A 14,853-nucleotide genomic window follows, 5' to 3' on the forward strand; every position below is an offset into this window, starting at 1 on the left:
GAGTTGCACTGTGCACTAAATCCTATGCTTCTCCTGATTTGAGGTACAATTTTTGCAGGATGAACCTTACTCGGGACTCTCTGATCAGGACGTATTGCCCAGTGTGAACAAGTATTTTGGGGGCTTAGATGACTAAGGCAGCCTGATCTAAGTAACATGTCGGTCGAGGGCAAACCCACCCAGAGTGTTCGAGGTAGAAATCCCGTTTCCAGTTCCTTTTCATCCCTTCTCTTGCTCTTTCACCTCCCATTCCCATCCGTTCTTCCTGTTTACTGCAATCAAAGTCGACATTCGTTGGGCTTTCTTTAATCGGTTGATTTCTTCCATTTGTCCACCTCTTCACGTCCCTCGCTTGGTTTCTTTTTTTCGCAAAAGAACAATCAATTTGAGCCCCTGCCGGCAACAAGCATTCCCCAGGCCAGCCAAGACCATCCGCTAGATTCTTCCCGCATTGGCGCCAAGAGAAATTGACCCCATTCACACGCCCAGACCTAGCCGCCAACCAAGGCGTCAAGTCGCTCTGTGCTACTACCACTCATTACAGCCCACACACAATTATTTTCCACCTCCACAATGGGTTTTATTAAACTCGCCAAGGCGCTGGGCGTCTTACAACTTGCATCTACTGCAGCTGCAGCTACCTCGCCTATCACAGCCAAAGGTCAGTACCTGTTCTTCAAGAATGGGACGCAGTTCTTTATTCGCGGCGTGGCGTACCAGCAGGGCGTCAACGTCAACGGTCAGGGCGACGCGACGTCGGCAAACATCAACGACCCTCTCGCGGACGAGACCGGCTGCAAACGAGATGCTCCCTTGCTTAGCAAACTCGGCACCAACGTCATCCGCGTCTACGCCATCGACCCCACCAAAGACCATACTGCCTGCATGAAGGTCCTCGATGATGCTGGCATCTATGTTATTGCCGATCTCAGCTCCCCGGACGTTTCGATTGAGCGGGATTCGCCCTCCTGGGACGTGTCGCTACTTTCCAGGTACACATCCGTCATTGACAACATGTCCAAGTTTGAGAATACGCTTGGCTTCTTCGCCGGTAACGAGGTCACCAACAACGCCACCAACACCCAGGCCTCGGCTTTCGTCAAGGCGGCGGTGCGTGACTCCAAGGCATACATCAAGAGCAAGAACCTGGGTCGCTGGTTGGGTGTTGGCTATGCAACCAACGACGACTCCGGCACGAGGGACAACCTGGCCAACTACTTCAACTGCGGGAAGACGGATGACTCGGTCGACTTTTGGGGCTACAATATTTATGAGTGGTGCGGCAAGAGCACGTTCCAGTCCAGTGGCTACGAGGAGAGGACCAAGTTCTTTCAAAACTACTCCGTTCCCGCTTTCTTCTCCGAGTATGGTTGCCAAAACCCCGGCGGTGCTGCCGCGCGTATCTTCCAGGAGACTGGAGTTCTCTACAGCAACGACATGAACAAAGTCTGGTCTGGTGGTGTCGTGTACGAATACTTTGAGGAGCAGAACGATTATGGTATGTTATTTTTGATATTGGGCTTCCACTACTCCACAAAAAAACTCTAAATGCTAACATAGTCTACCCCCACACCAGGTCTTGTCTCCGCCTCCGGCAACACCGTCACTACCATGAAGGACTTTGGTGCTCTGGCCACTCAGATCGCTCAGTCCGGCTACCCGACCGGCGTTGCCCAGGACTCGTACCAGCCCACCAACACGGCACGCGCCTGCCCTGCCATTGGTGACAAGTGGAAGGCTGCCGAGACGCTGCCGCCGACACCTAACTCGACGGTCTGCTCATGCATGTACCAGTCACTCTCTTGTGTGCCCTCGTCAAAGACCGCATCCGACGCCAAGTCAATCGGTGCCCTGTTCGGCACCGTCTGCGGAATGGACGCCAAGGCCTGCGACGGCATCAATGCCAATGCTACCACCGGCACGTACGGCCTCTACTCGATGTGCAACTCCACCGAAAAGCTGGGCAACGTGCTCAACGCCTACTACAACAACCAGGGCAAGTCCTCGAGCGCCTGTGGCTTCAATGGCCAGGCCACGCTCGTATCGAACCCCAAGTCGGACAGCACCTGCGCCAGCGTGCTGTCGGCCGCTAGCAGCGCCGCCGCGTCTGGCAGTAGCGGTAGCGGCAGCAGCAAGAACGCTGCTGGCGCTTTGAGGGTTGGCTCCGGCTGGGGTGCTGCGTTTGAGGGTGCCTTCGGCGCTGGTGTCGTTTTCTTGTCAGCGCTTGTTGGTGCTGCGGCTGTTCTGATGTAGATTGAGTTCTGGTGAGAGGCGATCGATCGAGGTATGCTGCTTATATAGTAGAAAGAGCTGTGTTCATTGTGTCAATAAATATCTTTGTTTTGTCCTCAAGTTAAGTTAGATTCTGTAATTCGATATTATTTTTTTTCAGTTTCCATGTGTCTGTCAATTGTCGACATTCTGTTGACCCTGATCTGAGAAAGGCCTCACTTGGTGATCAGTTCCTGATGAAGCGTTTGCTCCCATGCCATGCCGGACTCGAATTTGGACTGTGAAGTGGACCCACCCTACCTGTACTGTAGGTCAACTGCCTACTTCCTCTTTTTTCCATGCTCTTGCCTCCAAGCACCGCGAATCCTGTACTTATCTTGTGACAAACAGCCACCCTGGGTTTCCCCATATTTTGGCGCTACTTCGACAGCATTCGACATTCCATCTTCGCACCATTGCGCTTTCAAGATGGAACTGCAAGAGGAGGATGTAGAACGCATCGATATCGATCCGGACGGCGACCTGCTTCTGATTCTCAAAGCACCACGCGGCCATGGAATTAATTCCACCGAGGCGGAAGACAGCGATACGAGTACCAGCCAGAACAATGACGACACAATCTTAGAGAGAAACGTTGAGATTCTTGTCAGTTCCTCCGCTTTGATCACCGCATCAACCGTCTTCAAATCCATGCTCCGAGGCCCTTTCAAGGAAGGCAGCGACCTAGCAGAAGCACGTAAAAGTCAGTCCGCCATTTTTCTTTCAAAGGGCATTTACCTTCATTGCTAACACGGTCATGTCTTTTTTAAGGTGGACATGTGTATCGCCTGGCACTACCAGAGGACAACGCCATTGCCACTTTGCTTTTCTGCGAAATGGTACATTTCAAAGCAAACATTCCAACACCCAATTTGGAACTCATGGAGCAACTTGCTGCTTTTCACGAGAAATACCAATCCACTCACATTCTTCGCTTCTTTGGAAGCATGTGGATTAACGAACATAGACGGGCTCAACAACTGGAGTCTTCAGAAAGGCAAAAATGTCAACAAGTGTGTCGCATGCTTGTCTTTGCATATGTGGCGGACATGGCGCAGGAATTCAACGAGCTAGCCTGGCAACTTCTTCTTTGCAACGCTGGCCCAATCGACTCGCAAACCAGTCTTGCTCAGTTCTTGGTCAACCATCCTCTGATGCCCAACAGGATCATTAGTAAGATTAACTCGAATATCTCATTACCGCCAAAACCTCCTGAAATATGAAACGTGGGCCAACTAACTTACTCCTCCATCTTTGCAACAGATGCACTTGACGAGAGGCGTTTGTTCATGGCGGAAGGATATTTCAACGCACTGTATGCCCCCTTCAACAGGCAAAAGTGGCCTCATGCTGGTACCGGATGTAATGTGGGCCGGCACAAAATGGACGACTACATTTGCCTTTTGAACGAGAAGAATTTGCTGGAGAGCTAGGTACTCTTCAATCGCAACAACTTCCAGCATTTCTTGTCCGTTGAACCCTATTTGCGAAAGAAGACAGCAAAACATACAGGCGGCAGGTCGAACTGCCGTACGGCGCTAGGCTTGTCAGGACTTTGTGCGCAGAGCGAAGTAGCGCCTCCTGAATTCCTGCTCCTGCGACATATCGAGAGCTGCATGTCCCTGCAGAAAAATTCGTGGTATGGATGCCTTGACTGCCTGAATGGAGACAATGGCGCAAACGGATGTCGCGTCAAACATGACAAAATCGCTATGAAAAAGTAACAATGTCTTTTCGTAAGGCAGTGGGACGTGTGTCACTATTTGGCAACGCACGTGTGAACGAACATAGCTAATGCTACCACGTTTATGGATTGTACTTTCGGATGCATCAACAGCAAGTCTCCCATCATTTGTACTGAGGCTTTTGTTCACGCGAAGATCTTTTTGTCTGCGCATTGGAACGACAAAAGGGACCTACCTTATCAGCTGGAGGCTGTTTCTTGGTGGCTCTAGAAGAGACTTGTTTCGTTTGCGATGTCATTCCACCCATTTCGTTGTGTTTTCACAAATCCAATCGTTTTGTTTTGGTTCTCAGCAGAGGTTTTGACTTTTCTTTTAGGGCTGCGGAGGGATTTCCCAGGTCAATGTTCACCTGAAGGCGGACGATTACTACTGCGGTTCTAGACCTAGCATCTTCCTTTCTAGATAAGCAAATGAGACACCAAGCTTGATAGAGAATGCGAATCTTTTGCTGTGGTTTTAGCCCAAAAGAACATACGGAAAACTTTTAAGCTACCAAGCCTGAGCCATAGCTTCTGCCTGTCATATATCTTGAAGCTTTTTCACCTGTGGTGTCGTTTCTACAAAAGATCACGCTTTGGTTAACAACAGCGATTTTCCTTACTGTCGAATCACATATAAACTTTAAACCACCACCCTGGCGGCGAAGCAACTCGGTATATATCCACCCGGCGGTCTGGTACTTGTACCGTAGCTAGTTGGGTATGGTGTCAAAACCGACTATCGATTGATATAACACAACAGCGCCGAGGCCACACAGATCTCATAGGCTCGCTTGTGCTCGTATCTGCCTCACCAGTCTTCGAATGTATGCTCAACGGAATTTTTGCAGAAAGTTCCCAGTTTGCTCAGACCAGGAGTAAAGAGCGCATCTACCATCTTCTCATGTCAGATGGCGGCGTCGAGACTACCGTTATGTTCTGCAAGCTTCTCCACTCTCAGGCATATCCCCAGCTCTCGCCACAGACAACCGCCGTGAGCTTCCTTCAGTCATCGAGATGTAGATGCTAGCCGTGCTTTGCGACAGGTATGACTGCGCGCATCTGCTGAAATGGTATGGAGACGCCTGGTCGCAACATCGTATTAGAGCCCTGAAGACTCATGTCCCAGACATGCGACACTGTTTAATTGACGAGGAAATCTGCTACCTGCTTGCTGGTCTTTATGTACTACATTATCCTCGCAGATGATTGTGGTAGCTGGGTCGGCTTTTTGTCTGCTTCAAGAATGTCGAGACAGACCCGCAGAATTGGTCCAAATGTGATCCAGCTGCTGCCCTTAAACTCGTTTTTGACCAACGCCCGGGAATGCTAGCTAACCGTATTTGACATCTTGTGGATACCATTTAAGCGTGGAGGTTGTAGGCAGTAGGTTATGTCAAGCTTTTACTGCTTCTTTTGATGGAGGCGCAACGAAGTTTTCGAAAATTCCATCGACGACCCGTGCAGCTCCCACATGTGTAAAAGCCCGGTCTTGAAGATTGCCAACTACAAGAACAAGATATGTTATGACAGCGAGAACGGGAGCATCAAATTAGACAAGTTGAGGCTTCAGTTTGCGTTTGACCACCCAGAGTGGCTCTGGTACGAAGAGTACAACATATGGTGTTGCTGATAGGATCCTGGCGAGCATTGCAGATGCTAAGAGCTTAAAGCGAAGGTCTTGTTGGAGCAGTGGAGGCTTCAGTAACTCATCCATGGCGTCCAGAACAGACATGACTATATATGTCTCTACTGCATCAAGAGCCGGTACTCGGTTAGGGAAAGCTGAGGGGCGATGTTGGATGCGAGAGGCCTGCCAAGATCACTAGAGAGGATATATCTTGTGGTGATAAGATGCGTACACAGTAGCTCCACCGGAGGATCAGACATCTTACAAGGGAGTCGCTACAAGCGCCAGAGCCCACACAGTATCAAACTTACACCACGCCAGACAGGTTGGCGCTCTACTCTCAGACAGATCACCAAACGACTCTGTGCCCTAAGCTCATTGCTCCATGTAGATGAGTGGCTCTACCTTCGTCGACGCTGCGGATGAGCTAGAGCAGATTCTAACTGGCCTACGGACTCTTAGTCTATGGTCAGCCAGAAGTATAGGCAGGTGCTTCTGGCAAGCCTCACACGTCCTGAAACAACAGCGACGACTACATGTACGAGTTTCACGAGCCGCAAATGGATCAGATCCTGCAATGTCGGCTAAAACTGGTAGGAAGGTATTTTTCTTCGATTATCTCGTCTGTCGTGAAGTCTAGAGTGTACCTGAGGTCCAAGCACTCAATCTTAACCTTGTTTCGAGATTCGCCCTCTTTCAGAACCAGGATGGCGAGCCGAGACTGGTGTTCTGCATATCAAATGTCCATCTGGGACGCTACTTTCGGAACGGCAGTGAAGGGTATACCGTACTGCACATGTTGTCTTTTACTACACTAACTTGGACCAAGAAGCCAAAAGCCAACCCATTATTCCACACAACCAAAGGACTTGAAATCCCAGCACAAGCATCCCTCGTTTCTCACCAGTGTTAATCCCCTCATGGCTTAGCAGAGAAGCTTTGTTTCGATGTTGCCAACGCAGTCGTCTGTGACCAGGACTGGGACCTGGTTAATGAGGTTTCTTGTCAAAGAGATTTTAGCTCAATAAAGGGGGTATTCTGGGATTAACCGTGTTTAAAACATGTTTGCCCCCATTTTTAGGGTAGATGATTTGCACCGTTGTCGGTGTTCAAGTACTGAACTCTAGGTTCCAAACGAGCACCCGCCAACACTGTAACATGACTCTCTACTTACAACCGAGAAGGAAAAAAAAAGCCTTATTTGTGGACAAGACGGTTTGTTTTGCATGTGAGAACTCTCCCTCCTCGCACTTGATCTGGCCGTTGATGGCAAAGAAGCAATCCTTGTGATCGAGGTTGGACCCTTTTGAAATCTGATTATTGGTAGACTGGCAGCTGGTCGAGAAAAAGAAGCCTTAGAGCTAAGAATCGCCGCAGGATCCGATAAACTTATTGGTGGCGCTGCATGATCCACTCATCAGGGGCATAAAAAGCAGGATCACCTATCCATAGGACACGATTTGTATTAAACCGCGAAACCTCCTAGATATAAGATAAAGGCTCTTTACCAACTTGTTGCGAGAATTGAATTTGTATGTCAGAAATAAAGCTTTATTTTTTGATTGATAATACAGCCAAAAACTTCCCCCACAAGCCTATTATATCGGCATTGTCGTAAACTCTTCGCAATCCCAGTTCTTCGCCGGGTCCCAGTACGAAACCGCAGCTCTTAGGGCCCTCTTCATGCTTGCTTTCTTGTCTTGGTCCCCCAGACTCAGCTGTGCGAATGCTTCCTTGACGGAAACTACCTGGGGAAGTGCGCGTTTCTGCTTGTCTAGTTCCTTATCGGTACGGGGCCCATTGCTGGTTACTATGGCCGTATACCAATGGAGAGTGCCTTCTTTTATCGCGAGGGGATCGATCCAAGTAAGTTCAAGCCCGGCTTCCTCCATGGCCTCGCGCTCTACACATTCTTCCAGACTTGTGTCTTTCTCTGAGTCAAGACCACCCTTTGGCAGTATCCAACCTTCCGATTTGGATGCAACCATCCAAACTTGACCATCAGGTTGGAACGCAACAACGCCACAGCGAACCCGGGTGTTGTCGGCTCCATGAACTATTAGAATAAATGTCAGCATTCAAATCTAGAAAGATTTTTAATGGTAGGCGCCTAACCTGAGTTTGCCTTTACTATTTGCTTGTTCGGCATATTCGCCTCTATTGTCAGGGTAAAGGCTAAGACGAGAAATAGCGAAAGTGGATGCATCGCTTGCGATGGGAATTAGGAAATAGGTACAAAGGAAGCGGAGTTCAAAAGACGCAAAAAGGGACACCGTAACCAAACGAAGGAAAAAATGACCAAAAATAAATTAAGACTCATGGGCCTGGTGAAGCAAGAGTGGAAACCTGCCCCTTTTCTTGGGAGGATTGTCAAGAGTCTTATAGTAGTGTTCAGTAATAAAACCCTTACCCACATCCCTTCTTACGTTGACGCAGCTGAGAGAACGATAGCCATTCTGAGTTAAGTTCTGTGCTAATAATTAATCAAGATTTTGTATATATATATATATAGATGTTACTTTATAGATGATCAATCATGGTAGTTTATATATAGCATGTTTGACCGACAAGCTTTGACTCAGTTGGAAAGATGATCATCTTTAGCTTGGCAGGAGTAGCAATCCACTTTTTTAATTCGTAAATTTGTGCTGAATTTTTGCCCAGTTGTAATTAAGCTTTCGCACTTTGTCACCTTGTGCATGTAAGTTACCGTAATCTCACTGTTAAGACCTCTATCCCCCTCCCCCCTCAATATTGCTTTACGAAAGCCAACCGGGGCATTTTGTCCGCACAGTGGTTAAAACTTGGAGTAAGTGTCTACATTGCCAAGTTACCTCTACTCGTCTCCCACTTTAAGATGCCAGATCATGTGTAATATAATACATTGAATAGGGGTTGAGAAGCACCTTCAACCCAAGCCTTATCGTCATATCTATTCGCTAGAACTATTTCCACGATTAATCTCGGGTTTTGACTGGCGGCTTCTAAGACTGCCAAATCAGTGAAGCATTTTCGCCTGACTGATATCAACGCTCTTTTGCTACATCGAAAGTGAGCAACAATCTCCGTCGTTCCAATGGATTTCCCCGACTGGATAAGCACATCGGTTTTGAGGCCGGTGGGCGAAGTACCAGTGATTGGCACGTGGCTACCTTGCTTCTGGAACTCTGACTTTCAGGGGTGGCCGGATCAGTTAGCTGCCAGACTTCGGGCTGTGCTCGATCAATTTGGTAGAAATTTGGAACGGCTTACGTTTCACTAAAAAGCCAATGTTACCAGCAATACGGGTTACCGTCGAAAACGAGCTCAATCTCGACTCAATCAAGTTCGAAATACGAACTTTTTATATTTGATTACCCGTTCCGCTGGTCTTTCACATCCTTGTGCTCTTTATTTTAACAAATCCTATCCTGGTTTTTTTTTTCACCGTGTGGTAACAGCCACACCGAGTCTCGAACCATCGCCCAAGTCAGCGAACCTACTCATCCCGGATCTGGCCGGTACGTCCATCGGAAACACCCCGAAAAAAAAAAAAAAGATCCAGGGCATGAATTTTGCCATAACTCTCAAATCACAGAAAGAGGCTGTGACGAAGCTAACCGCCACGCCGGCCCAAGCGAACAAGGCAGCTAGGATCACTGCATGGAAGCAAAAGGCGTTTCAAACACAGGCGCTGAGCGGGCTTGCAGGAATGATCATGGAATACCGAGCACAGATGCCTGTCATTCGAACTCTCTCCTGAGAGAGGAGCCCTTTTCGGTGCATAAGTGTTCTGGAGAACATCATATCGCGGATTTGCGGGTGAATATGGTTACTTGGCGATCCGAACAGTTACTAATAGGCTAACAGATTGGTCATGAAAGAGACGAGAGTCGTGGCATTGCCTGGCTCTTTGGTGAAGACTGTTGCAGTTCATTCAAAATTTATGCCTCAACTCTTCTAGGGATTGTTAATAGGCTAGATACAGTAATCTCATGGCAAGGGCGGCTTCTAAGGCTCAGCCCTGTGTGGTACAAACGCCGACCATGTGTGAATGCCCAATGATTTAACAACATAAAATAAAGTCCCACTCGAACGGTTATCAATTGCCAGATTAGCTCGAGCATGTGAGGGATTCTCAAGCGTGTTCGCAACACCCAATCCTATCTATGATACCTACCAAGACAGTTATGTACCGGACCTGATAACAGAACCCTTCGACAGATTTAGGCATGGAGCCTCCCTGCAGCCGGCATTCCCGGTGCATTCCATTCCCCGGCTACTCTTGTAGACTTGTGGTAGGACTGCCACCCGCAGAGGATCAATACCCGTGCCCAGGACAAAAATACCGAATTTGAACTTAAAGCAAGCTATTTTTCAGAAATAGAACTTTTACACCTATCTGTCCGCCTCGGGCGGAAACCCCTAGCGGCGTATCTGAGGCATCACATCGGGCGGCGGCCAGGAAAATTCGACCGTCTGTATCCCAGTACCTCGGCATGACCTCGTCTTCGCCGTCCTCCTCAGGCTCAAGGTCATGGACATAAGGCGGCACGGCAACCTGACGCAAGACGAGCTCGGTGCCGTCTTCCAGCTCGTGCTTCGGGGTCCAAGTCACCGTCCACACTAGCAATCTTGGACCCATGTCCTTGGACTCCCGGCGTGTTCGAACCTCGCAATACCCGCACTTGGACGACGAGTGGTGTTGCGAATTCGGACACTACGGGCTATAGTGATGCGGCAGGCCGCGCCAGCTGGTTTTGCACACAGAGTTGCCCATCGCAGACAGGAACCGCTCGCGCGCCTCGACACGGTCGTGCTAGTCCATCTGTGGCTGTGGGTTGTCGCGCCGCCAGGGTACATACATGGGGAAGATCCAGTCGCGGACGGCCCAGTCCACAATCGAGTCCATCTCTTGCTTGTCGGGCGTAGTCTCAAAGTCAATCGCCGGCTTTTCCAAGCTCGGCAGCTGCGCCAAAGTCAGCGCCCACGACTGGTCGAGGAATAGCATCGGCGCGCTGCTGTCGTTCTCTCTCGTCGGGTTACTGACGTAGTAACGGTAACGCCTAATAGCATCTCGCACGTCGCGTGGCATGACGTCCGCCTTGGGCGGGAGGAAGGCGTGGCCGCGCAACGAGGTGGGCTGTGGGAACTATCCAAAAGCCAGAACATTTGCGTATAAAAGCGGGCGCGGCGAGGGCGGCCTGTCGTGGGTATCGGTCCTAGCTTGGGGCCTCGTTCGCCGAGGAAGCGCATTTCCGTCTATGCTTGTTGGTAAGCTTTGGATTCAGTCAACTCGATGTAGGTGCGTCGGCAGAGCCGCAGGATGGGAGAAGCTCTTCGACAACCACTGGTGTCTGGACGATGCCAGGAGTAGAGGCGACGATCATTGTCATCGTATGAGTATGAGTCGCTGTAGACATCCTCGTAGAACTCTTCGTCGTAATCATCTCGATTCGCGGGTTGAGGATAAGGCCTGCCAAAACCCGCCCATGGGGGCCCGCGCCGGCCCAAGTAGGTGGGTCGGGGGGCCCGCGGGTAGACTGTAATATTTATGGGGGGGCCCAACCCGGCCCAAATTTGAACGCGGGTTTTTTTGGCAGCCCGCGGGCCCCCGTGGGTAAAGCCCGTAAATACGTAAATATTTCAAAATTAACATTTGTAAAATTCCGAAGGAAATTATACCAAAATAAACGTAATATAAAATAATATATTTTCCAATATAATTATTATTATTATTATTATTATTATTATTATTATTATTATTATTATTATTATTATTATTATTATTATTATTATTATTATTATTATTATTAATTTTTGTTTTTTTTCGTATATTATAAATTAAATTATAATAAGAATAAAAATAACAAATATTAATTGTAATGTTTTTTTTTATTAACCGAATATAAAATACGAAAAAAAATAATTTATTTAACAATATTTTACATTTGAGAATTCTTTAAATTACGCCTATACGATATATTATTCCGTACCCGTTTTAACGTTTTAATTGGAATTTTTATAAAAATTTTGCTATATTTTAATCCAATTTAAATGGAAATAAATAATGGAAATATACGGTTAATATTAGCCCGAATTGGGGTATTATTAACGGCCATTTCGATAATATTATTTTTATCGGAATTAAAATTATTATTTAATTTACCCAAATTATAAATAAAACCGATAAATTCCGTAAATTTATCGTATTTAATTTTTTCGTTTTCCGGGTTTAAATATTCGTTTTCCACGATAATAATTTTAATACCGACCAAAAAAATAAATTTTTTTTTAATCGAAATATAAATAATAATACGATTACGAATAATAAATAAATTTAAAAAATATTAATTAAAACCGATAAAATTATCTAATTATAATTATAAACGTTCGATAAAAATTAAAATAATAAATATAATTAAAATATCGCGGGTAATTTGGGCGAATTTTGGGAATTTTATTTTATATATAACCTACCAATTAAAAATATTATTATCGTTTTTTATAATTAAATATAAATAAAAATTAATATATATAATTATCCGTATAATTATCCGTATAATTATCCACATTTTGGATTATAATAAAATTAATATATTACGTACCTTATATTAAAAACATTTTAATTTTTAACCGGATATTTTTTTCGACGGATCGATCGATAGGGTATAAAAATTTTATCGGGTTTAAATTTTAATTGTTTATATATTTGGATTTTTTCGAATTCGGTTTACGTTATAAAATAAATAAAACCGGGTTAATACCCGGTTAAATTAACTTTTTTCTCGGGTAGAAATTCGGATTTCGTTTTTTCGAATATAATTCGGTTAAACGTTTAATTTTTTTGGCGATTAAATCTTTTATACGTTAATTAATATATTTTATATAATATCGCAAACGGTTTTTTTGGAAATCCGTACGCGTCGGGGAAATTAAAATAACGGTTAAAAAATATAATTTTTTAACGTAATAACGTTAAATTAAATCGATATATTTATCTAATTTTGCTCGCGTCGTTAAAATTACGGTTTTTAAATTAATATATTATCCCGTTTGTGGATATTTTCGAATTTTTAATTAAAATTTACGTTCGAAATTGGTAAAAACTATACCGATAACTCCTAATCCAAATAATATATATATAATTATTTCCATTTTATTTACCCTAAAAATATTGGTAAAAACCGCTATAATTTTAATCGTTATTAATAAATATTCCAAAATAATTTAATTTTCGTTAAAAATTTGAAATTTAGCTAAAATAATATTAACCGGATCGTTTTAACCATTTGGCGAAATAAAATATTATTAAATAAATATTTTTATAATTGAACGAAATTAAAAAATATGCGTAATAATTAAAATGGTCGAATTTTATTTAATTTAAATGTTTTTGATTAATAATCGAAAACCTTTAAATCTATATTTACCGGTAAATTGTTGCAAATTACAAAAAATTTTTATCCGTTTGGGGCTTTAATAAAATAAAACCGCCAAATACTTTAATTAATATAAAATATTAGGTTAAATAATATTCGAATTATTTAATATATTGGTATTATTTATTTAAACGATAATATATTTTGGAAAAATATTCCACGTTTTATTTTCGTCCGTGCTATTAATAATTAAATCCTCGTTATTATAAAAATTAACCAAAAAAACGCGGAAATTTATTTTAATAATATAAAAATTTTAATATATAACCCTTTTTACAAATTATAAAACGTAGGTTATATAAAATAATTGGGAAATTTTTAATTATATTTGTAATTGGGAATTATAAACCCGAAATTCCGCTATTACGTTATTGGCGCGAAAATTGGATATATTATCGGCCGTAATAACCAATATTTTACCTTCCAATTTATATTTTACAATAATTTGGGCCGTAAATTTTACCAATCGTTTTTTTCGTTTTATTAACGTTAATTGTAATAAAATTTAAAATAATATAACGGCGTATTTAATTATTATTTACGTAAACGGCTATAATATTCTAAAAAACGTGTTTTAAACCTAAATTAATCCACCCGTTAATAATTAAAAATATTTTCCCCTTTCGGGGAATATTAACCAACGTTTGGGTAATAATATTTTTAACCATTATTTTGTATTTTTTAGTAAATATTTATGGCGAAAGGACCTTTTATCGGTCGTTTCGGGTTTATACGAATAATTTAAATTCCAAATCGTATATAATATTAAATTTTTTCCATAACGAAATATAAAATCGGACGTAGAATTTTTCGATTTTATTTTTTAAATATTATTATACGTTTTTGGCCTATATAAATATATAATATTTTATTAACGTTACGTAAATAAAAAAATAATATATAAAATAAATAAATTTAAATTATAATAAATAATTATATAAATGGTTATATAAATAATTACATTTTTTTAAAAAAAAGTAATTTATTAACCGAAAATCGACGTTAATTAATATAATATTACCGGACGTCGTTTAAATTTCCGATCCTTTTCGGGTATAGGCGATAATATTACAATACCGTATAAGGGTATTTATTCCGCTATATTATTATTAGCTTTTTTTATTAAATTAAAGGTATTTTAATATTTGTATATATTATTTGCAAATAACGTATAATTTGCCGTTATTTTGGGAAAATTTTTATTAGTAAAATTTCCAAATTTTTACCAATTTAGGTTTTTGGAACGTTTTTAAAATTAAATTAACTTTATTTTTTTTGGGATTTAACGGCGAAACCAAAACCCAATAACGAATAAACTAAAAAGATTATTCCATAATTTAAAAATATATAAATAATAAACGTTATTTTTTCCGCCGTTTACCATAAATTTATTATAATCCGTAAATTCGTAATTTGTAAATAATGTAACGATAAATTCCGTTTCGGTATTTTGGTTAAAATTTAAAGGGAAATTATTTTCGTTCGAATTTACGTTAAATCGACGTTATACAAGCGTTTTTACGTTCGAAATTTTATCGTAAAATTCGTTAATAAATTTAACATTTGGGAAAAATAATTTTTCGATTAATTCCCCCAAAAAATTTGTTAATTTATCCATTATAATTATATAATTAAAAATTAAAAAAAAAAAAAAAAAAATAACGATCGGTTTATAATATAAAACGTTTAAAAATTTTTTATCGATTTAATTTGTTCGTTTAAAATTTAATATAGAATTTTAAATAATCGATATCGGATTTATTTCGGTTAACCCTTTTTTTTTTAAAATAAAAAAAAAAAAAAAAATT

The 14,853-nt window shown here is 42.4% G+C and overlaps 4 protein-coding genes across 4 annotated transcripts; 2 read left to right on the plus strand and 2 right to left on the minus strand.

Moving 5' to 3' along the window:
* The first annotated feature begins 227 nt into the window (after positions 1-227).
* On the plus strand, positions 228-2,391 carry PgNI_07954 (uncharacterized protein). Its single transcript, XM_031127958.1, has 2 exons — positions 228-1,498; positions 1,577-2,391. The coding sequence occupies exons 1-2, from the start codon at positions 574-576 to the stop codon at positions 2,251-2,253; spliced, it is 1,602 nt and encodes a 533-aa protein (XP_030980737.1). The 5' UTR covers positions 228-573; the 3' UTR covers positions 2,254-2,391.
* Positions 2,392-2,700: 309 nt separating this feature from the next.
* On the plus strand, positions 2,701-3,995 carry PgNI_07955 (uncharacterized protein; the record flags this gene model as incomplete). The annotated part of the gene is made up of 4 exons (XM_031127959.1): positions 2,701-2,968; positions 3,043-3,444; positions 3,535-3,638; positions 3,837-3,995. 4 exons carry the CDS (start codon positions 2,701-2,703, stop codon positions 3,993-3,995), a joined length of 933 nt encoding a protein of 310 aa, XP_030980738.1.
* Positions 3,996-7,222: 3,227 nt separating this feature from the next.
* On the minus strand, positions 7,223-7,773 carry PgNI_07956 (uncharacterized protein; the record flags this gene model as incomplete). Its single annotated transcript, XM_031127960.1, has 2 exons — positions 7,223-7,680; positions 7,740-7,773. The coding sequence occupies 2 exons, from the start codon at positions 7,771-7,773 to the stop codon at positions 7,223-7,225; spliced, it is 492 nt and encodes a 163-aa protein (XP_030980740.1).
* Positions 7,774-10,098: 2,325 nt separating this feature from the next.
* Positions 10,099-10,698, minus strand: PgNI_07957 (uncharacterized protein; the record flags this gene model as incomplete). The annotated part of the gene is made up of 2 exons (XM_031127961.1): positions 10,099-10,237; positions 10,469-10,698. Coding segments are annotated over 2 exons (369 nt in total), but the record flags the coding sequence as incomplete, so codon positions are not given.
* Between the last annotated feature and the right edge of the window lie 4,155 nt (positions 10,699-14,853).

The sequence above is a fragment of the Pyricularia grisea genome (genome assembly GCF_004355905.1).
Source record: "Pyricularia grisea strain NI907 chromosome Unknown Pyricularia_grisea_NI907_Scaffold_4, whole genome shotgun sequence".
In the NCBI taxonomy this organism is placed as follows: Eukaryota; Fungi; Ascomycota; class Sordariomycetes; order Magnaporthales; family Pyriculariaceae; genus Pyricularia; species Pyricularia grisea.

What these genes read in the sequence shown, in the direction of transcription:
- PgNI_07954 (XM_031127958.1), top strand. Translation starts at nt 574, where the DNA reads ATGGGTTTTATTAAACTCGCCAAGGCGCTGGGCGTCTTACAACTTGCA. An exon ending in TGAGGAGCAGAACGATTATG is followed by an intron (nt 1,499 to 1,576) that starts GTATGTTATTTT and finishes CCCCCACACCAG; the next exon opens with GTCTTGTCTCCGCCTCCGGC.